Genomic DNA, 24974 nt, shown 5'->3' with positions numbered 1-24974 from the left:
AGAGAAAAATCAAACACAGAGATAAACCTACATACAAAAAGGATGGGTGGATTTTTAAGTGAAGAAAAGAATCAGGTTGACTGAATACATATTTGAAATTAGCATGATATATTAGCTCAATACATAGCTTAAAAATTGATTTTCATGTGTCAATTTTTTATTATATACCCTCTAACTCATTAAAGCTTTTCATGACTTATTATTATAGTATTGTCTGTGGAATTCATTTCTGTGAGATATGTTTTCAGTTTTTCAAAAAAGTCTAAATATTTTGTAATTTATATTTTCACAGCTGTAAATATTATTTCACTTCATTCATAAGTCTATTTTCACATCTGTAATTATTTTACTCCTCACTTCTTATAATTGAAGATTTTATCTTACTTTTTGTTATTTATTATTTATACCACAAGGATATCTCTGAGTTATGCAACTCTTTGAGTAACACAGCAAGATTGACCAGCCAAAAGTCTATGATTACTTTAAATTTTTAATGTTGCTGTTGTGATCAAGAATCTTTCATTACATTAAAAGTCTTGCAACTACTATTTGAGGCAATATGTGCCATCTATCTGCATTTTTTCAATGAAAAGTAATGGATATAAATCACTAATACATCCTACAATTCTAGTCTCCAAGTACAATGAGATTTTTTCTTCACGTTACATTTTTTATTACATCAGAAATATTGCTATACATTTCCACTCCATTATGATCACCATCAGATGTCACTAAGTAAACTTGTGCTAAACGAGTACCTATAAATTTCATTGCTATCTTCATCATAATTATTCTTTCATTTTACTACAGGGAGCTCTTCATTCCCAAGGTAAAACTCATACGCATTTCTATGCTCACTCCTGTATTTCCATTCATGAAGCCAGTTTAAATTATGCACATGAAAAATCAGCACTCATTCAATAATAAATGCCCTTTTTCATATAAAGTGCTTTTTACTCCTAGAGTAATGAAAAGGCATTTTTCTGTTTCTGCATGACTTTATTGCATGCTCTTGAATAATATGGAGTTGGTACTGCTCAGTCAACTGCTGGTAACACTACCTGTATACACTTACTTGTCTCAATAGCTCACAATCTGGAAAGCTGGTCATGGTCATAAATTGAGTCATCGTCTTAAGCTACTGAGGGGCTGCTGAGGTAGATAGATCAGTGTTTTTCAGAAAAAATTCAGTGCAGAAAATTTTACCCATCTCATCCTCACTTATTTGAAAAAAAATTCTAGTCCCCAATATCTTTATCTTCTCTCAGATATTTTTACATTGGAGTTGGAAGAACAATTGATTTGGCATTGCCATTTGCATACAAACTGCCTACATATAAGCATACATTGATTCCCCAGGTTCTCTGGTCATTTAAATACATTAAAGTATTATCAGAAATAATACAATTTGTCACAGATGCTGGTGGCATTTAAAAATATGATGAGAAGAGCCACAAATAACATAAAATTAAATACAAGCTATGATATTCATCCAAATGTATGTACCAAAATGATCATTATCAAATAAGGCATAAAACCTCTCATAAGTTAGAAAGAAACTACAAAAATTAACTCTTTGTACAGTCAAAAAATTCAGAAGAACTCTCAAATAAATATGCTGAAACATGAAAAGAGATCCAGGAAGTATGTTGATATTGATAATATCATTAGATAATAAGTTGGAAGGCTGGAAGTAAGTGGTTCTGTTGGAATTTCTACATAAGCTTTAATCCCACTGTTCATTAAAATATACTGCATTACCATCAATAATATGCAAGGCGGTGGATAAAATTTTATGTGAATTGGTGATGGGATACAACCACTCTAAATTTTTTTAAAACTCACAGTTTTATGCTCACAATGAAAGCTAATGCAAAAGAGATTTTATTAAGATTTGGCCTTCATCCATTTCAGAATGTTCAGCAACTTAGGAAGCACAGTTGACCAAGTTCTTATGTGCTACGAGTAAATTTGTTATTTTGAGCAGAGTAGCTTATTATCTATTAGCATTTTTGATAAATATACATGTATATATACAATATACAGGGAAAGGAACTGGCCCCCCTACCCTGATGTGTGAATTTTCACACGCCATATAGGGCTTAGTACTGGGGGAACTCTACCATCACCTACTAAACCGACCTTCGGGTTGATTACTGTGTTTATGGTTTACAGGTATATACAATATATATTGATTGAAATTAAAATGTCATTGCTAACATTGTTTGCATGCAACAAACAATAAATAGTTAGCTAAACTTCTGCATAAAATAATAAATGTGATATTATTATTATTACTTTATTATTACTATATGGAACCATCTTCAACACTTTAAAAGTTTAGGCACATACTTATAAACAAATAATTATATTGTGCTGTCCCACATGGGGCAAATGATAAACTCAATCCAAACTCAATATGATGGGATTCAATACAAAAAGTAAATAAGTTAATTTTCCACGCACTCAAAAGATTAAGTAATTCATTATTGCATACCTTAATAATTCATTAAAATGTTATATGCCTAATATCCAAGACACAGTTGTTTATGGGTGATTACATCAGGACACCCGGAGATGGTACAAATATATATCTCCATATAAACCCATTGGGGGGTGCACAGCTCTTGTATAAAGGTAAGTATAAAATCTTTTTTTTTTGTTTCAGTTTAGCTTTCACAGTAAAATTTATGGTCAGATGTCATAGTTTAAGGACCCAAGGTATTAATCACATGAAGGTATTAATTCAATACTTTTCTTGGGTCCTTGAACCATGAAATCTGACCAAAACATTTTTTGTGAAATCTGAAAAGGAACCCTCTACATTTCTTACTTTTTACTCCAGGCAAGTCAAATTAATGATAGCAAAACTGGATGCAGTTTTGCCATAACAAATCTTGAATATCTAGTGTAAAAGGTAAAATAGTGCTCCTATGTTTTAATAATATATTATTGTCACCAAAAAGCCCATAGAATCTTTTTTCCATTATTCTATTTTTCTTTGTTTTGATTTCTATTTCTCAATTGTTCATCACAACATGTACGAGTACATTCTTCACCTAAATCTTTAAGATAATTTGAAAAGTAATAGAATTCAATTTTCAACTGAATTTCTAACTGAAAATACTGATATAATTTCTGTAATAGAGATTGTGAGCATATATGTGGAGTATTTACAAAATTATATTATTCATTCTTGTGAAGATTATTCGTTTTCCATTATCTTTAGTCCTTATTTGATTGTGTTCTCATCCTGACCATTTAAGGACTGTATACATGTTTTGATCTCTCCACAAAATAACCCTCATGTTCTCATGGAAGTATTTACCATCCATGATACACAAGATTGGATTTAATTGCTTGGTTTGATATTTTTAGTCAAAAGACTTTCTAATGGAATTAAAAATTTTCCTCTTGGCTAAGATGCCACAAGGTCTGCCTAAAACATTGTGTGAATGTTGTGTACATAAGAATGAAGTCTCTCAAGTGCTATCTAAATACATAATAAAGCACTGGATGATGTGCAAGGTAATTTCACCTGAAAAGGTGTGCGCATTAAAAGTAATGGAGTCCACATTTTCCTGGCATTTCTGGATTGTAAAAGTCTATTCTAACAATAATAATGTAAGAGTAAAATGTATTGTAATTAAATCCTTAATTAATCAGATTTTTCAATATTAAGCAACTTGATGCAATAATTTAAAGTCATGAAACACACATGAATGAACAAAGTAATATTGTTGAAAGTAGCTAGTACAATAGAAATAATTACTATAAATACTATTGCATGATTAAAAGTTTAGCCTTCACCTCAGTAATGATATGTATGCATGTAAATATGTTTACAATGCCTATAATATTAAATGAATCAGATCTTAATATGCCTTAACCAAGAGTGGTTAGTAGTACTAACATATTAAAAATGTTCAATTATGTCAATCATTCTTTAATCATACACCCTAACAATGGAATGATGCCTATTGTTTGGCTTGATATGTATATAAACACAGTCACAATAGTCTGTAAATATATGCTTTCATTTCTCCATTCTTGCCTTGATTTTATTTAGGAATCTCCTTATATGCTAAGATGGTGATGCAATGAAGATATCCAGAATATGCTCTTTAATTGTGATCAGTAAACTCATCTAGTATTGAAAGTGTGCACTCACTGGGATCACTTATGCTTATTTGAGAATTCCCAGAGGTAAAATAATTAGTTTTAAACAAAAATCTGAAGAAAAAGCATTAAAAAAATACAACTTAGCTGAAAATTATAACAGAAAAATAAAGAACGCACTTTCATCTGTGGATGAAGTTGATTTGAATGTATCATAATGCTTTCGTCAGTATAGTTTATGATAATTCAGCTAATCTGTTAATAAATTATGAATAAAAATTACAAATAAAATTAGTTTGTGTACATAACATTCAGTCCTTAATAAACTCTAAAATCATCGTGTGTATACAGCTATGTAATCTCCAGGAGATGTTGAAACATTATGAGCTGCAGAAAGGACCCATGGTTGTTTAATACTAAAAGGCCTGGGGTTACAATGCCTTCCACCCTTTGCAATTTCTCCAGAGTTTCCTTCCACCAAGTCCTTTTGGGGGAAAGTATCACCTACTCCAGCGGGTCCAATTATTATTAGGCAATGCCCTAAATATTGGTTCATATATTGATTGAATGCTGGTTCACTGGAAAAAGAAAAAAACAGTCATTAAGGACCATAAAGACACACAGCAAAAAACTAATTTTTTTTACTCGTCAAGCAAGTTTAATATTAACATGAGGAATAAATAGGATTTTAGACTCAGTTTGTTGGCATAGTAGAAATACTCCTCCAGGAGAAGAATTATAAACTGTTTAGATAAAGCCCCTTACTTCCTCTCTCCTCCTTCCTAGTTATTTTGTTGCAGTTTGGCACATGCTAATCCCTCCAAGTTCTTCAAGGCAACATAGGGATTTGAAACATGACCATACATATTTTTGAGGAAGGACCTAAAGAAATATTGATTGACAATGTCAGAGTGCATATTTTTCACACGTTTTTTAATATTTACCCACAAATTCAAGAAGTGTTTAGACAACTTTAAGAAAGATTGTTTTTATGTCACATGTACAAAAATATGTCCTCAAAAGACTTCTATTCCAAATATGCATGCACAAATGCATCTCATCATTTTCCAAATTTTTATCTAAAATGAGCTTTTATCAATTAATGGAGTTACTGGGTTGCTGCAAATATTTCTTTAAGTGAACATAGGCAAACACAAGTTCAATTTTAGACTTTAATTTTTGAAGATTTCACCAATAAAATATCACTCCTGCTGGTGTCCTGCTTGTTCCCTTTCCTAAGATAAAATAATAGGTCCTAAAAGGGGATCACAGTCACACCATAGAGAATGTCCCTTATCAATGCTTATAGCAAGATATATGAACAGTCCAAGATATGAATTGAATCTGCAATGTGCACAACAAACAGGTTTCAGCATTTCTCCATCCCTAATACAAATATTACTTATTTTAATGTTGTGGAAATTATCATAGCTTCCAATAAAAAGTCATTAGTTGAAATGTATACAGCCATTTTGGTGCCTTTCTCAGCTAAACACCTTATTTATATGCCCCTTATTACAGCCCAGTCTATGTTTAAATGTAAGAAAGACGTATTGAATAAAATTATGGAGAACATAGTGATACTTGGAGAATCAACATAAGTAAAATTAAAAGTATGTCATTTTTCACCAAAGGTTCTGATTTGGGTAACCATTTTACAGATAGGGTAGGAAGAAGTGGACAATGCAACATCTTTCTAGTATGTAGGAAGTTGTATGAAGGAAGATACTCAGCACAGCTTAGAGGTGAATACTAGAATATGATTAGCTAAGGAGACATTCAATGAAAAAAAAGGGATTACACTGCAGGCATCTACAAAAAGGCCTAAGGAGGGTAATTTAAAATGTTGGTTTACATGGGGTTCATTGGACTCTTCAAAGAGGATAAAAACATTAGAAGCAGTTGAGTTGGTGTCATGATAAAGAATTAAAAACATTAGCTGGGTGTAAAAGGTGAAGAATGAGAGAGTACTAGAGAGAACTGATGAAGAAAACAGCATAGCAAAGATTTTAGAAAAGTAATAGAGGGATTGGGATGGGACATTTTCTCAAATAGAACATTTTCACTAATGAATGCCATGGAGGGAATTGTTGCCGAAAGAGAAAAATAGGTTGAAGGAGTTGCAAGATGGCAAATCATGGTGAAGGATACATATGGAAGACTGAAGAGGGTAGCAGAGAACAGGGAAGCATGAGCAGCTGCCATTTGGAGAATAAATGGCAGATGACTCATCATAATCAACTAAATATGTATATAAAGTCTTACTAACTGCAAATTATTTAAGCTGATGGAATTTTTTATACCTTGGTTTTGAAGGACAGCTTGTTTACTGGCCCGGAAATTGAGATATCCAAATTCGAGCATTTAAAAGTGAGGGCAATTCATTTGGCTTTAAACCCCTTACATGTTTTTGGCAACTTTTTCTAGTGATTCATGATTATATGTATAATGAAAAATGTTTACAATATGTAATTTTTAAAATTATAAATTTTTTTGATGCAATCAAATATGTAATCAAATAATAAAAGATTTGACAAAAAAGATTGGCATTTTATTCTCTGAGTGATGAGTTTGTGGTGAAACATCAAATATTATCACCCATTAAGCCTTGTTCGCCCATTTGCCCATTTATTTTTCAGGAATAATATCTTCATAGGCCAATAAATGTGTTGTTTGAAATAAAATGTCATTTTATTCCTCTACTTTAATTTTTTAAATGACAACCCCTCTGCATAAGTTCTATTTTTGCCTTTTCATATAAAGAAGATTAATCGTAGAATTAAAAGAATGAAATAATCTCTTTGATTGCCATTGAACTATTATAGAATGCTAATATCTGTCTGGATGTTTCCATAAATATAACTTCATGAATATGAAGATTCTGAAAATTACTGATCTTTTATCCAATTATTTAGTACATAGTCCCAGGTCAACTCACTGGCTGTGACTTGTAATCATCTCCCGATCTAAACTTTGGTTATTAATATTTGTCTTTATTTACTGCATTCATAATATGGAATTAATTATGCTTTTTCAACACATTCAATTGAGTTTGCCATGAGCAGCATGTCATTACTTACTTGTTGAAATAACAGAAAAGCAGGGCAACATCCTCAGGTATATCTTCACTTAGAGTTTCTTCTGGTCCTAGAAGATGCCTCTGGTTCTCAGGGAGAAAGCATGGTGGGGCATGCCGAGAACTCCACCAAGGTGCATCCACCTCCAAGCCCTCAACATGAATGCCTTTTCAAAATTAGGGATGGATAAACATATATTCCAAAGGTTCCATAATCACCAATGATCAATGATGCGACCAGAAAAGTGAAAGAAGTCGTGTGCCCGGTCGTAATTAGTAAATGTAAATGTAATTCACTCATATTCACTTCCAGCACTTAGGTGACTCTTCTGAAGGCATGTATGACCCTTGAATGGTGTTGTGTTTGTTTTTACATAACCTATAGACAGAATCAGTAATCAACTTCTATACCCAAGATGTTATTCAAATCTATGAACTTTGGATTAGAAAGCTAGTTTTATATCTAATTCTATCAAATTAGCCTGGCCAGTGTCACATCATGTTCACTGAACTTCTAGTCTCAAAATACCAATTCAGGATAATTATTAAAGGTATCATTTATCATATTGAAAAAAATGATGTAATTTTGAAGTCAAAGTAAACAGAAAAAAAATGTTATACAAAAATAGAAGTTATCTCTGGAAAAGATCTTTTCCTTGTTCTTTCATAACTTTTTATTTTTCACAGCATAGTAATTTTGAAGAATGTTTATTAATTAAGAAGTGTTTTGGGGTGAAGAATTAGTCATATTAAAACACCAGATCCCATTAAATCACAGAAGTAAAACCCAGACAGAGATCGAATTGGTGACCTCTACTGTAATGATATCTTCCCTTGTCCCATGATTGCATGTGGCTGGCAGGTAAAATGTAACTTGTCATGACAGACCAAAAGTGCTTGGGGCTTCTGTTAAAGTCTGTCAACATCAAAAATTAATTTATTTTGTAAAAATTCTGCGTTCACTCCATGGTGACCCTCTGGTGGGTCACACCACCTTTTTTTGGCAGCATTGTAACTAAAAACAGTATCTGAATTTCTATGGGTCATGCTGATGTCAACCAAAGTACGTTGTCAACATAAGCGCAGGCCTCTTACCTGTCTATTTCACAAATTTTATTCCGTCTGGATTTTGTAGGCCTATTATGCTACCCCTTTTTTCATCTCTGTGGCCTCAGGGAAAAATTTCCTGTTGGTGCATACTGTACCACTCAGGTATGAGGTTTACTCTAATAACTCTTTCATAAACTTTCGTTTTTCAGGGTAGTTATATAATTTTGTAAATTCTATAAAAAGTACTTACTAACCCTTTGGGTTAAATTAGCCATCATCCACCATCATTTATACCCTGATTCTTATTTGATTGATGTGAAACAAAAATGCCTAAAAAGAATGATTTATCTAATAAAATGAGAACAAAAGGAGGGGATTGCACAGAACAGATATGATTAATGCCATGTAGTAACACAGTTGTAATGGAATATGTTTTTGATAAGATACCTTTATTTACCGATGATGCAGCAGTTTGCCATGATATCTGTAATCCTGAGGACACAGCAGCCTTATCTTACTCTTAACTTAGTGCTTTACAACGCTGGTGCATCACTTGCAAATTAAAATTAAACTTAAAAGAGTTCATACTGATGAATTTTTGGAAAAAGAGCAGTTCCTTTCAGAATGCTCACTGCATCGGGAACACCGAAATGGAATGTGTAGACTGAATTGAATACCTAGGAGTTAACCTCACTCACAACCTCTCCTGGATAAAACACATATGGGAAATATGTGGACAAGCTAACAAAAAATTAGGATTTATTAGAAAAGTACTGGTTAGATATGATGAAAAGGTCAAAGATAAATTTTATCTTTTGCTGGTTAAGCCTCATTTAGAATATACTGCTAGTATATGGTATCCTCACAAAGTTGGATTAATTGCCGAGCTGGATCAGGTGCAGCACAGAGGACCTAGATTTGTAAAATGTAGTTATGATAAACTTAGTAGCATATCCAAAATATTAGAGCAGCTAAGCTGGGAATCACTCACAAAGGCTAAATTACAATTATATCTCTTGCATAAATTGGAAGGGTGTCTCTCTAGCAGTGATGTTCGAAATTAATTATTACTCCTGATTGTACTATAGTAGGAGAGATCATGCCAATAAAATTAGAGAGATTGGGTGTAGAAAAGATAGATTTAAGATGTCATTGTTTCCAGGAATGATTATGAATCAAAATAACATTGTCCGACCGTGGTAGTGTCATAATCAGGTCAAAATTCGTCCGGTATGTATTCACCCTCTGCCACACACCCTAGTGGTGGCTTGTAGGGTACTAAAATAAATAAATGCGATAAAAAGTCTCACTTTCTTAATTTACCATTTCAACTGTTAGTCTCTAAGAACAACACCGCGAGACAAACATTGTACATTCAATTGTTTCAGGCTTCACTTCGTGGAAGTAATTGATATCCATTGTTGAAATAGAAAGAAAGACTCGTACTTTTCCACAGATTTTATTATACGGCACGACGCGTTTCACCGACTTGCGGCATCATCAGGTACAAATTTGCAAAACAGACAGAGCAAGCATATATGCCCTCAGGACAGAGTGGGGGCGGGGAGGGTTGGAAGGATTTGAGGGGGGTGGGGGCTTGAGGATACATAGTATTCATCTGAAAGCTAAGAAACACAAAATCAATCATTTCCAGACAGTCTGAGTTGGGAATTCGTGTTTTGATTCCACTTTATCACCCTGAATGTAGTGTTGGCTGGGAAAAAATGACGTTACTCGACATGCCCATGGGTGGGTCACGCAGGCCGACAAGGATAGTTTGGTTTCCGGTCTTTGTTATTGATCTGTGAGTATGTCATATTTAAAATTTAAATCTGCAAGTAAACAATTAAGTAGAATTGCGCAGAACAAAAAGAGAGGAAAAAATACATATTTTTCCATTATTAAAACGCCGCCAGATACGAAATATGTTGTGACGACCTGCATTCACCAGGGCATGCATAGGAAATTGCATACCAGGTTGAACGTGCTAAAGGCTGTCAACAGCAAAAATTTATTTATTTTGTAAAAAATCATACACCACTGATTTACCAGATATCCTGAGTGTGCATGAAAAACCAAGTGGGCCCCTTGATGGACTGACAGATGATTAATATGGAAATAAATTATTATTATTTTCAAATTTTCCCTTAACTATAATCCTAGTATAAACCATGATTATAAGCACCTATGTGCATTGCAAATAGTGTTTTCACTATAAGTGACATCTAAGTTTTCAATATTTTTGATGAGTGGTGAGTATCATATACCATTATAATTAGCCCACTTATAATACGGGTGACAATTTCACTGGGAAGCTATGTGCATCTGTTATTTACTATGCATTGGTGATTATATTACATGCTAATTGAATGCTATAGATATTCATTAATGAACTTTCAATTGTATTACAATTATTACATGCCAAATGAAGTTCAATTCTCATCATTTTCATATCTATTTGGTAGCTATCCTTTGAAAATAGTTAACAAAAAATGAAAATAACCTGCCCGTCTATAGGCAAGTATACATACACATGCAGAAAAGCTAAAATTTTCCATTTAGAGCTGGGATTCAGAAATAATCACAATTCTTAGAAACATCAAGACTTCTGATATTTTTAGTTCCTCAATTGTTGAAAAAGTAGTATTTATTGTGTCATATTATATGGTTTATTACTGTATGCATTGTAAAGGGTTGAGGTATATTCCATTACAACTGAGGTATATTTTATTACAACTTTAATGCTATGCATTATCTTATACACACGTTTGGTTTTAATAAATGCCTGAATGTAAAGTGCTGCATTTAATCACAGCTAGTTCTTGAATTTTATTAATTATGCACTTCTGGCAGATATAATACAAACAAATAGTAATATACCCAGAGCAATGGTTCCATTTTCTGAACAGAAATGAATTCTTAGTATAGAGGGTTAGTTGGTTGGACCATTACACTGGCAGTATAAATATAAACATTTTAAATGCATATTTTAATGTGGCTCATGATGAGATACTCATTTCATCCATGATAAATGAAAAGTGCTTTTTTAAAAGGGTTGAGGAACTCTTGGATTGGAGGCATGGAAGATAAATCAATTCAATTAGTCCAGAGGTGATAATACACAAAATTCAAAAAAGGAATCATATCAAAATAATAATATCATCATGGACTTAAGTGAGGACTTAGATAATTAAAATTTGCAACCCAAATCTTTTGGAAGGTATTTGTATAAGATGGTGTCTAAAATTGTATGACCACAGCATGTAATCTATGTTTACCTGTGGAGCAATGGATAAGCCATTCAAGTAAACCAGATCCACAGCCGATGGAAAGAAGTTTTGTCAGCCCATGCTGACTAACTTGTTCCCCAACAAACTTCAAAGAACGCTCAGATGGCCTCAACCACAACAAACCACAGTCCCAGTCTTCTGTTTCACCATCCTCATGAGGATGCTTATACATGCACAAAATATCCTGCCATTTTTCTGAAAAATAAAATAAAATTACAGCTATTAATGAAAATATAACATATTTATTTTCGAAATGCATTTATTCTGAAAAATAATGCTAATTTTTAATTAAAATAAAAAAGAAGTTATAAAAAACTATTACTTCAATTCTAATGTGTGTTGTCATAAAACTAGAAACAGAGACTGAAAAGAAAATATGCCATTATAAAATTATGATTCCACCCTTCTTAATAGTAAGAAGGGTGGAATCATAATGCCTCATTATTTTGCATGTAATATTATTCTCCTACCCTTTAACAGAAGTTTTAAAATTTTTTAAGGATGTTAAATAGATCCTGTGTCTTAAAGGTAGTTAGGCTAATTTACATGTTGCTTGAGAATCTTACAACTTAGCAACTTCATACTTTACTATCCTTGTAATGATAGTATGAATATTTTTATATCAGTAATCATCTGAAAAAATCTTTGCTTCAAAACCCTTCCCTCATCATTTATCTGTAAAAGTTCAACTGCAGTTTTGGAACTAATCAATTTAATTTTTCATGAATTGCATTTTTAATATATTTTTCAAATTTTTGATGAATATTCATGCCTCAAATGATCCAAATTATTTCCTCTAGACCAAGGAATACCCTCAAAATACTTGATAACAAAAACTACTTGAAGTTGACCATGGTAGTTAGTATGTAAGTTCATTCTAATATGTCAAATGAATATAAAACTCTGATGTCTGCTGGAAATAATTTTTATAAGCATCGTCAGAAATCTTCTAATAGCTCCTCAGTGGCAATGAATGAATCCCCTCTAATCATTATCCATGTTACGGTGATGGAAAAAGTCTTTAGATGTGGCAACAAGAAGCAAAGGGAGAAAGTATTTCCTTCAGTGTCATTATACTGTTGGGAAACAACTAAGGAAAAATACCTGCCAAGGTTTAATGAATGACACAGATATATCTGAAGAAGTATTAAAGTGTTTCTGAGATATGGCAGTCCAATGGGCAGCATACTGGCATAGAGATTGGGAGGACTTGAGTTCGAGCGATGTCTCCAGATACCCTCAACTTCACCCAAGCCGTGTGGTTTTTCGGGTACCAACATCCCAGGGAAATAATAGGTATGTATTACAGGGAATAAAGAAATAGCCCCCTTGTTAACCAGATGAGTGAATTTCTCATGACATATATTGTTCGGTATGCTTCACCGTTACCAATCAAACCATCCTCCGGGTTGATTACTCTGGTTTATTTAAATGTTTAAGAAAAAAAAATGTAAATTCATTTTTCTCTGGTAAATCACTTGTGCCTTATATCTTAAGTAAATAGAAATACGGCAAGATGAACATTCTACCGAAAAAAGTATAGATGACTCAAACCTGTTCCCTTTGAACTATCGGTCTAATCGGCTCTTACAACTTATCTACCCTGCTCACTCTTTCCCTTGGCCGTATTTCCGCCTCGCCATGATTATTTCGGTGGTATTCTCATTTAAAGGATTGTCCAAATAATTGATTAACTAAATCATACTCGTGAAACTGATGAATTACCATTATTGGAGATGTGCAGGGTAAGCATTGATTTGACAACGACGGTGTTGCGATATTTGCTCCTATAATGCAGGCAATTTTTACGCAATTATGCAATGCTTGAAGTCGTGTCTTAAGGAACGATGAGCCCGTCAATTTTCCCCAATGCAAATATGTTTCCAATCCTTTACTCCGCGACATTCATCAATCTGCTCTGGTGGACCAGAAGCAAAATTAAAGTGTTTAATTTTTTTTCCGAAAAAAACATAATTTACAAATTTCACCGCCATTTGTTGTTTTTGTTTTTCCTTTAAACTTTCTCAAGTGCATTTTATTTTCCACCCTTCTTTTGCTTTCAATAACATTCGCTAAAATTGACTAAATTTGATTGGTTACTGCAATACAGTCGGAAAAAGAGTGGTTAAAAAAATGATTCGTAATTCAAGAAAATTAAGCAACTTTACAACCGCGTATGCGAGTATGATGACCATGATCATTTTACGATTCTGTGGAGCAGTATTGCTTGAAATGGAATTGACCAACGGTTGATGAATAATCAAAGTAGAGGTTTATACTACAAGCAGTCTTTCAACAAGGAGATTAGTGGATGAGCTAATAAAGTAATTACATCAGTAATGCAGGTCCAATGATTTATCCCTGGTTTTAGATAGCGTTCAGTTAAATAAAATGTTAGTTCCAATCACTCTAACATTTTTACCTCACGCCCTATTATTACATCTGATCAACAGGTGTAGTTTTCGTATTTCTCAGGCCAACCTACAATTCTTGTGGTCGCCCGGTCGTCATGGCCTACTTCAAGAGATTATTTTACGTACATGCTAGCGAGGATCACGTGCGTCATTATGCCGGCACATTTCTTCATTAAAAGTCCCTCTACGTCAAACGATTTGGATACAATGGCTGAGGTGGAGCCAATTCTTCCGGACGACGTGGGTTTTCGGGGGCATTTGGCCAAGATGGCTAACACAAGACGGCAAAAATGAGATCTCCTCGGCCAGGCGCACAAAGTTTGAAAGGGAACGGAAAGGCAATGTGCCAGGCCCCGGACAGCAGAAAGATTGTCCGACCTCGACAACAGTTTTCCCAAGCCGGAAAAAATTGCTTTGCAGGAGAGAGATCTCTGTCCATTTCATAGTGATTGGTCAAATATCTAGCTGATCGTTAGAGAAAGGTTTTATATCCTGAGGAATGAGTTCGTTTGTGAAGTGCACGTATGATACGACAATGTTCCCACTCACCAAATCAGAGTTGCACATGTTAGTGTAAAATAGTTATTTATGTGGCCATGGAATATTACTCCACCTTTTCCGTATTTGTGTAACAGAACTTCTCCGGAAGTTGCAAAAAATTGAATCAAACAGATATCATTTAAGAATTAATAGTTTTAGTAGTAATCAAGTTTTTTTTCCCTTCGCTCCCGCAAAGAGTAAAATATCCTGAAGGACCTTTTACCTTTCCATAAAAGTTTTGAAATGTTTAAATTAGAAAATCCCATATCATTGACGGTGAATTTTTTCATTCCCATTTAACAATGTTGAAGAGTAGTGGTGTTTGAATTGGTTTAATTGGACCATAGACTACCCGACGATTGATATTCGGTCCGATAATAATTTTTAAACTCCTATTTCATTACAATCTCGTTTATTTAATAATGCATATCATCCCATATGTTTACCTGCTAAAACAATGATGCGCCATCACTGAATCACGATAATAATTTACTATGTCATGGTAACAATTTTCGAAAATACTAACTATTTTTATGAAGAAATTCTGCATTGAAAGGTTTATGAAAAGTATTTTTTATTGTCCGGAGAGAAAAATTTTTAATCGAGAGATAAATGCCAATTTCAAAACCATTTTCTCAACTCTGGGTATTAAACGATCAAAAACAATTTATAAATAGCCAATCGCACGTCTACATCGAATACTTGCTTTAAATATACGAATTCGATGGAATTTGGCAGGTCCTTCCATTCTTTGTTCTCCGTTGACCTTGGTTGATTATCACTTTTCTTATAAATAGTGTTATTTTTAAAGGAATTAGGGCAAGAGTGGATTAGATTTTTTCTTCATATTGGTCGACTTTGCATCTAATACAAGTAGGTCTGTGAAATAAGTATTAGTTTTTAGGAAAGGCGACCGACAGCTGAGGTCATTTGCGCCATTGGGGATGGACAGGAAAGGATGAAGGTTGGAGAGAAACCCGGCGTTGGCATTAGCCTACTCTTTACGAAAGGCGCCAAGGGGTCCGCAGTTTAACGTCCCATCCGATGGACGGCGTACTCACTCGAAGTACCCTCCACAAAGCACCTCAAGTAGGGATCGAGATACCTCTGAAAAATATTCAACACCGCCGGGATTTGAACCGGGGCCCTCAGGGTGGGAAGCCAGTACGTTAGCCCCCGCACCATCTCGATCCCCCCTGTGAAATAAATATCGAGCAATGTGCATTCTAAATCAATGACCGAGGTAAATAAATTAAAGTCCTGAATGATATGATTATCGACAAAAGAAGGCATACCGACTGGAATAGAATACTACCAATTAAAATGGCATACAAGAGTTGTTCACGACAGAAGACAGTCTGTGTAAACACAAATCGGTTGCAATTACATCTCATTAGAGGCCTATGCACCGCCACCGAGGCCTATGCCGGCCTCGATGGCGGTGGGGTAACGTCCTCGCCTACCAACCCAAAGGTCGCGGGTTCGATTCCCGCCTAGGTGGATTTCCCTCTATCTAGGGCTTGGTTGTATGTGATTGTCCTCAATGTAATGTCTGCAATGTAGGGTTAGGTGGAAGAAGGGATTATTAGTCTCAACCTCGCCCAATTAAGTCGATAAATAAATAAATATGCATTTATGTAGGGAGAGGGCGTTATGACATAGGCCGTGGCCGCGAACAGAGAGGGAAAATGGTATTGAGCGATTGGTGTGGGAGAGGTGACAACTGCAGAAATGAAGGTATTTTTGGTGGTTTGCTGGTTTTGTGTGAACGGAAGTTATGAATTTATTCTCTTGGAGTTAGATGCTAAATTAATTTATGGAAAAATCCTACCCCCAACTTTTAGATACTTTCATCGTACCAAAAACACTCCTCCCTGATAGTCCCAACCTTATCACCATCCATTTTCCCGACCATCAAAAAAATCCACCAGATTCTAATATGCCGCAATAAAAAATAATGAATCCAAATCCCTCATCCTTCTAAAATACCTCTCTGTCTCTTTCAAGCGTCCCGCAAATTTGCCCAACATATTAAAAACTACGCTTACAATGCCCCAATTCATTCCGCTAACTCTCTCTCTCTCTCTCTCTCTCTCTCTCTCTCTCTCTCTCTCTCCTCTATACCCGTCTAAGTTGTAAAAAGCTGCCCTATTTTCCGCTAAACAGTTTTTCCCTCCGAAAAAATCTCATTGGCTACTTACACACTTCAAAAAATGTCACATACCGCCTCCACTTTAAATTCTCCCCCTGTTTTTACATTGGTGAATACACCGCCATCTTCTCCATCAGTATCAACAATCACCGTTACTTCACAAAATCTCCCGCAATCCTCAATCACACTTTTCCTAAGCATACCGCTTTCAAGAGCCAATCCTATGATAACTGCTTTGCCGTAACAATAATACATTCTCACAAAATCCCCAGGTCGGAACCCGGGATTTGGCACACATTTGGTTGCAAAAAAATTGTCTATCCATTTTATCTATTTCATTGTCAATTTATTTTCGCAGATTTGCGGGGTTTTTTTAAATGTATAAATGAGTGTGTACCATGACACTCCCTCAGAAAAATTTAATAACCAGTCCAAAATAATTTCTTGGGTATTATATAGCATCTCCAATATCCTAAAAAGGCTCTCTGTCTGACTCATGCCAATGATCATTTCTAAAAGTAATTATCTTCATATAAAGCCATCGAGCCAACATTTTAACAAAATTAAGCTCGTCTTCCACCTTTCAGTGACGGTTATAAATGATGCTGCAGCTGTTTATTAAAAAAAACGACATCCCATGGTAAACACTGACGGAACCGATAGAAGCAAGAGCCATCTTGGTTAGTAACAGCGTTTGTAGATAAAAATAAATTTTCAGCAAAAGAATTTTCGTTCGTCTCCCGGCATGGCATTCCTGGCTTTCTGCTTAAACTTACTGGTATCTCCCGTCTTCCTTTACCTCTTCCCGAATAAGAATTAACTACGTCGCTTGGACTCAAACCACTTCTGCGTGATGACGTTAGTTTAGCGAGTCCACCTAAGACTTCCATCAGCAAACCCAAATCCCTCCAGCTCATTCGGAGAACGGATTTAAACCCATAACAACGGGGAGATTGCCTTGCAGAGCGACTTCCGCTATTGCTGGGCTTTGACGCAAAAGGATTCCGTCTTATAAATAAGTTGCCGCACTTAAACTTGCCGCTTTGACGCGTATAGGCATATGATGACGCGTACGGAAAAGACGGCGACTCAGCGCTAGAAAATGTAGCATCTAAATTGCACCGTTGAAGTGTCTAGTACGATCGGTTTTCGTTTGACAGAGGCTGAAATTAAGGGCGCATAACCAAGGAAAATAATTTTGCACTATTAAAGAAACAATGTTGTTTTATCATCACGCGGATGAATTTCAAAATCTTTAAAATCAAGTTTTTTTTATTTTTTCTTCTATTTAATTTAATTTAACATAATTACAAATTAAATAAAAGCTTTTTTCCACACCGATTCTCATTGCTTGAAAGAAATCATTGTCACGTTGATCATTTATCGTTCACCTACCTACCAAAACTGGGATACAATGGAATTGATTCAAACGATTAATAAAAACTTTCCGGCCATTGATGAGATGACGCCTAACCAGAGAGACTTCTAAGCACACCCCAAATGTATACAAGAAATCAATCTCCCGAACTCTTAGTTCTGTAACAGGAAAAAACGACAAACAATTTTATTTAGACTTCGGTCAAGAAGACGGATGTGTAGTCTCCATTGCACGCGAGTGGATATCGTTCTGCATGAAGGACAGAAAGAAAAACTTATTAACCAAAAATAAAAAAACATAAAGACACAAAAAATATTTGTTCCAAAGTAAATTGATTTACGAGTAATTTTTATTCATCTACGATAAAAGCAAAAGGGCTAAAATTAATAATAATAAATGCAGAACTGGATATCTTTATTGAGCTGCAAGATGGATGCATGTTGTTCTTCGTAGTAGTAAAAGCGGTCCTTAGGGGAGACGACCGATAATGAGTTAATTCGAACAGTTAAGGATATGTGGGTAATTTTGTGGAGAAGGGATGTTCAGAGAAATGGGAAGGAATGTGCCGAGAAAGAAACTCGCATTGGCATCGGCCTGCTGTTAACGAAAGACTAAGGGATCCAAAATTCATCGTCCCTTCGGACGGATAGCGTACTCCACTTGAATTGTTGACAAGGCACCCAATAAAGATCGAGATACCACAAAAAAATCGTGCCATCATCGGGGTGGGAAGCCAGAACACTAGCCACCACACCAATCCGATTCTTGATGTTTCTTTATCGTGGATATAATTAATTAATTCTGAAGGTAGGTGCGCTCGAAGTCATGACATGATATAACCCGAGGTATAATTTTGTAAGGCATCCTTTTTTTTGCCCGTGTCTCAAATATGCAATTTATTATTGGTGATTTTGAGCTTGGAAATACGGCGAAATACGTAAGGAGAGAAACACCATACCAACATTACCCTACTCTTAACGAGAGATACCACCTTCAAGGCCCACAACATCATTGAATAATTAAGTCTGAAAATTTTCCGCAATATTTATTTTGGTAGTAGTGGTTGTAGGTTTTAGGGAGGGAAACCGATAGCTGAGGTCATTTGCGCCATTAGGGATGGATGGAAAAGGAAGGGTGGAGAGAAACCAGGCGTCCCATCCGACGGACGTCGTGCTCACTCAAAGCGCTCACCACAAAGCACCTCAAGTAGGGATCAGAATACCACTGAAAAGTATCTCCCGCCTCCATGATTCGAACCCGGGTCCTCTCAGTGGGAGGCCTGTACGTTAGCCACCGAAACATTCCGATCCCCCTTTAATATGGTAACACCTGTTTTGTCTCATAGGCGATATCATTACTTGCAAAAACTGTACATCTGCCGCGACTCTCCACTCAACCTCATCCTATGGACAAATATCTTCTCTTCAGCCAATTTTCTCATTCCCGACCTTCCTCTGTATTTCCTTTCGTTCACCTTTCCTTTCTTAACGTGGCATGAAAGTCAAATCCACCACATAGAACCATCCAGAAACATCTATCAACATAAATGTTAATCAAGTAAATTGATAAATATCAAAACAAACGATGGGCTAGAGTTGAGTTTTTCACTGTAGAACACCAAATGGAAAAGAAAAAACGCATGGATTGGATACACCTTGAGACAAAATGGACTAGAAAGGAGTGTGATGAAGGTAAAGTAGATGTAAAATCTATGAGATTAAGATTATAAGACCAATATGCATACTTGGTTCCATTTTGGGTTATATAAATTAAAATAAGAATGATTTTCATGTTATGACTTGAAGCTTACCCTCAAATACTAAAAGTTTTCATTCCTAACGGCGGGTGGCAGGCAACGGTACGCTGACTACCACGGCAGCACTTTCATAAAAGAAAATATAATAACTTGTTTAAAATAGTGGCTCTTAGAATCACTTAGCATTGGCTTCGCTTTCGGCATATTGCTGAAAATATACCCAACCGGATTGGCAGAATGCCATAACTGTTAACTGGGAATACCGTGAGGACACTGCAAGATTCGTAATCTTTCATACCCTACCTTTCACTTCTAACAAGTGTCAAATTTGCCCTGAGGTCACTACACGAGGGCGAAGGAATAAATCGAAAACAATTAAGGGCGACAGTTAGAAAGACTGAATAAGGAGCGTCTCTCGTTCAATCAATCTTCTAATTGAAAACCGAATCATCAACGCCGACAATCAAAACTGCGCTTCCTTTGTTTGAAGTCCCGCGCGGGGCGACGCACGGCGTCCATCAGAACGGGACATTATCACCTGAGGCTTCCACTATGCGGTGTCCCATGCAATTTCCATCTCGAGTCGACCACGTCACCAATCAAGGCTTCCGGACTTTATTCAGCTAAGCAGCCGCTCTCCCTCGGCGGGAACATTTGGCGAACGCGTTAACGAGGCCGAGAGGGGACAGGAGAAGAGGATATGGAGGAGGAAATGAGACACCCTTGATTTTGGCCGCCTTTTTGGCAAATCTTCTCTTGTTAATGATGGACTTCGTCGAATTCTACAAACTTCTCGGGGGAAGAGATATTATTTCGGACGTCAGATAGGAAGTTTAAAATCGATACTGTTTTATTTTGACTGCGGTAGCCGCAATGATTTCGCTTCAGGCCGAAAGGAATTTTTTTCGATTCAATGTTAAACATACCTCAGAGAAAACAGAAGATTTCTGCAGTGTGGTATCGAGCCAACCATCTGCTTGTCATATCTAATTATCGTATCCCATTTTTGGAAATATTAAGTAGCCCGTTTACATAAAATAAAGAGAAACGACTGTTCTGGCTACATAAAGAGTCCAGCAATTTTAAGATCCTCTTCTTTCGCTCATATTCTTGCCAAATATCTAATATCCATGTTTATATAATTTTCCATAAAATAAAATTAAGTCAAAATTGCCTGCATTTATATTCAATTGTATCGTTCAGATTTTGTATAATTAATTTGCAATTCCGGATAGTGAAACTCCTTCTCTCTCTCTATTCCTTGTCAGCGGCAGAAGGGTTCTCCATCGAAGCGTAACCTTTCTGAAAAAAAGGGCTTCACGAGGTCGAACCGTTAGTCTTCGGGTTAGCGGGTGAGTCGAAAACATATCAGGGTATTTATTCTGGTCTCTCCATGCATAAATATATCCCTTGCGTATGCTGACGTCAAAGACTCTTCTCTCAACAGTGGTATACGGCTTTTCCGATTTTGATAGTGTGTTATAGGCGATGGCGAATCTCGCAAGAAAAGTCCGAGGGAATTAAATGTTACGCTACTACTTCGTGAAGTCGAATATAAATGAATTATATCACCGAATGAGAGTGATATTCGGCCTATGGGTTCTTTCAAACTAAAAACACTAGATAAACCGCACGCGATATATCGATGACATTCACCGTTTAAATGTTCATCCCACATGAATATACACGGAATATCCTTAATGGTTTAAAATTAAATATTAACTTTAGTTCTGTTTTTAACGATTTGTTAACATTTTTTATCAATAATTTTGTCGATGAGCGATATCCGTAGGTCTGTCGAAGCATTATTTTGAAACAGTTAACGAGAGCATTTCTTTGGGAATAATAAAGTTTTTTTACTCTTTTTAAACGTTCATTATTGGTAATTACTGTACACATACAATGTCAAAAAATATAATTCGGGCTTGGAAAGGAAACGAAGGGGGACGGGTGAGGGTGGAGTTAGAAGAGGCTGAGAGGAAGGAGGAGAAAAGAATAGCGAAGGTGATCTTTTGGGAAAGAACCCTCGAACAGTCTTCCCGCTTGCTTAACCGGGAAGAAACGAATGCCAGGTAGCCAACGGCAGAGAGGTAAGTTTATGAAAATACAGTCTTAAAATCTTTCAAAAATCCAACGACTACCCATATTTAGTTTAAGTAAGCCTACTACCAGCGGAGACCAAATATTAATTTGAATATTTCATCACTGAATAAATAAACTTAATATTTTTTCGCCCAAAAAACTTGGTCTAAACCGGTAGTAGTATAATAAAGTTTTTTGTGTGAAAATATGCCAAGTTTATTTATTCAGTGATCATGAATTTTCAAAAGGTAGAGCCTCAGACCATCGAATTCATGAAGATTTCATCTTTATTCGAGTGCCTTATTAGTATCGATAAAAAATTTTGGGATCCTATCATAATTTTCAGCTAAAACTATAAATTTCAACGAGGTTTATCAATAGTTAGAGAAAAACAGAATGTGTCCGCAAAACAATAAAATCAGTGGGAATCGCAAAAAATAAATTAAAAAGTAGAACATTATATTTTTACGTACAGATTGGAACTTTTATTTTCAATTGAATGCGGATATAGTAACATAATGGAAGTTTTGTTAGTAGATGACCAAGTTTTCGAAGATGAATTCATTGGCAATGAAAATAATCAAATGTTTCAAAACTTTAAGAACAGGATAGGTAGAAATAGTGAAATATTTAGCAGATAAACCATTTGCATCAAATTTTGATTAGATTTCAAAGAGGGTATTCAGAGCAACACGCGGCTTAAACAACAACAGCAACACCACCGCCTAAATAGCTAGTCACAGATACTGGAGCAACGCGACTACATATAAGAATGGAGCTTAGAGAATAGAGATAGAAGGCTTTAGATTTCGTCACTCCTACGCTATACCTTTGAAGCAAGCGCCTAGAACAACCTAAAAGTGGATCGCTGTTTGAAGACCGCGAGAGAGGTTTCCCTTGGCGGGGGTAGGAAATGACTTTACAACTGAATGGTTTGCCAACTCACCCTGAATTTTACCGTGATAGAAGGTCAGAAAGATCAGGTATAGATATTTAACCTTGCTCATTTGTCTGTTCTTCGAGCAACCTCTCCTTCGGGCATCCTTCATTGAAGTGATGGCATCCAATCAAATTGGATCCACTTCAAAACCGAGGGACGGAGTTATGGTCCAACAGCCTTGACCTTGGAGGAATAGTTAGCTTCCAACTACTATTGCTAGACCTGTCCGTTTATGACGAACAATGAGGGCAATGTCAAATGGGATACGATTTAATCACGGAAGTCGCGTATCGTGTGAGTCATACTACTCTTTCCAGAATATTTCATTCTATCTCAATCCGTAATTTTTTTTTTGAATTTACGCTTCGTGTAGAGGAAAATAACTCATTTCATCGATTAATATATCGTAAATATATTCATAAACATACTTAATTGTTCGACGAAAAACACTAAAGTTTGCTAAATTTCTTTTAATAGGAAGTGACTTGGTTTCTAATGCGTAAAGAATACGGTTAGCGGTTCACACCAATAGGTTAACCAGATGTGCAATCCCATGCTATATCCGTCGTTCGCTTTAAGTGCATTCAGCCTTGTGCTATTTCAAGTGGTTTCTGTTACAACCTGGTTACACTTTCAAAGATCGGACATATCTGGAAAGAAGACATGGAGCGAGAATTTTAAGCATAGCTACTTGCAACTTGAAAGTTTGGAAATTTGAAGCCGGTTTGATTTCAAGTCCCCCATCTTATGCGTGATACCCTTTAATTATTCTCCGAACATTACCCAAATAATTCAAAGAACTTCGGGAAATGCCGCGACAGTTACTTTAACGGAGCCATCCGCTAATAACCATGGAAATGACGAAATTGCTAAGTGTGAAATTCATTCGACTTAACGAGACTCGAACCCGAATCCCTTCGATTGCCGTACGAGTGTTTTAATTCATTAAACTACCGAGGCGTTCTCTTATAATGTGATAGAACTCCTCTTTAGAGTCCCTTGAAATTCACATTATAACATGACACCTCAGTAGCGTAATTGGTTCAAGCACTCGATCGAAAATTGAAGGGATCTGGTCAAAGCGAATAATTTTACATTGTGAAATTTCGCGGTGTCGACCAGCCAATCAGGTACCATACCACCACTGAAAATAATTCACCAGAAATGGCAATCTGAGGTCTCAGAACCATGTCCCATGCCGCGCCATTTGATTATAATTTCTGTGCAGTTTCCTCGTCGACATTACTGGCACGAATCGCTACTGGAGTTGCGAATTAGGTGCCCGCGAATTGGATCGGTGCACAGGTAAATAAGCCTACCTTGATCACGGAGTGACACCAGTTCCTTCCTCCTCTCCTCCCATGAGATGACTCTTTCCTCTTTCCTTCCACGGGGTGCCATCCTGGGATATTCTTTCCTCGTCTGCGAGACGATCGGTCAGCGCAAACTGCGGGACCAGAGGAGATCCCAACAGCGAAGGGTGTTGGGAGACGGCCCGGCAGAGTAGAGGGAGCGAGGAGGAATGAGTGAGTTGGGAGAGGTGTGAGGGAGCAGTTGAGACGTCCACGAGGAAGTCACAAGGGAGAATAAGGAAGGAGAGGGATGGAGGGAGGGGCCGCCAGCAGGGACGGATTGGAGGGGGGTGGGTTCCTAAGAGGAAGGCTTTGTAGGGAGGGGAGGTGGCGATCGGGTCCAAGGGAAGCAAGCGTGCGGTCGCCGTGGAGAAAATTAAACAACTTCAACAGAGACGCGGTCGGGAAATGATATTGGGAGTCCAGTTGCGCCATTGGCCGTGGAGGAAGGTCACGCGCGGCGGGAGTGGAATAGTCGAAGCGAGGGTCTACGGACGAGGGAGACGAAACGATCGCACATGCTACCGTTCGCCGTAAGGTGAGTAATGTTGACCCATTTAAAAGTTACCCTCCCTATATTCTCGGGGTCTGTTCGCTCTCGGTGCCCGAACGATTGCTTGACATTATAGGTATCTCGTTGATAACTTAGCGTGAAAGACGACGTAATACGTTGAAACGATTCGTTATTTAAATATAAATAAATGAGCGGAAAAAAGTAGAAGTAATTATATTTCATTGGAAAATCTTGCGCGTTATAAAACAACTTCATAGCATTAGACAAATGTTGCACAATAACCAACCTTATTGGGACTCTTATATAGAATT

At 36.3% G+C, this 24974-nt stretch overlaps 1 protein-coding gene across 1 annotated transcript; it reads right to left on the bottom strand.

Moving 5' to 3' along the window:
* Positions 1-426: 426 nt before the first annotated feature.
* Positions 427-24367, bottom strand: LOC139696413 (uncharacterized). The gene is made up of 4 exons (XM_071595167.1): positions 24117-24367; positions 11524-11730; positions 7200-7362; positions 427-4697 (listed from the first exon to the last, which is right to left on the bottom strand). Exons 1-4 carry the CDS (start codon positions 24196-24198, stop codon positions 4454-4456), a joined length of 696 nt encoding a protein of 231 aa, XP_071451268.1. The 5' UTR covers positions 24199-24367; the 3' UTR covers positions 427-4453.
* Between the last annotated feature and the right edge of the window lie 607 nt (positions 24368-24974).

The sequence above is a fragment of the Hetaerina americana genome, unplaced genomic scaffold (genome assembly GCF_022747635.1).
Source record: "Hetaerina americana unplaced genomic scaffold, ioHetAmer1.1.p SCAF_7, whole genome shotgun sequence".
NCBI lineage: Eukaryota > Metazoa > Arthropoda > Insecta > Odonata > Calopterygidae > Hetaerina > Hetaerina americana.
Note: the sequence above shows the minus strand (reverse complement) of the source record. Positions and strands in the feature narration are given on the sequence as shown.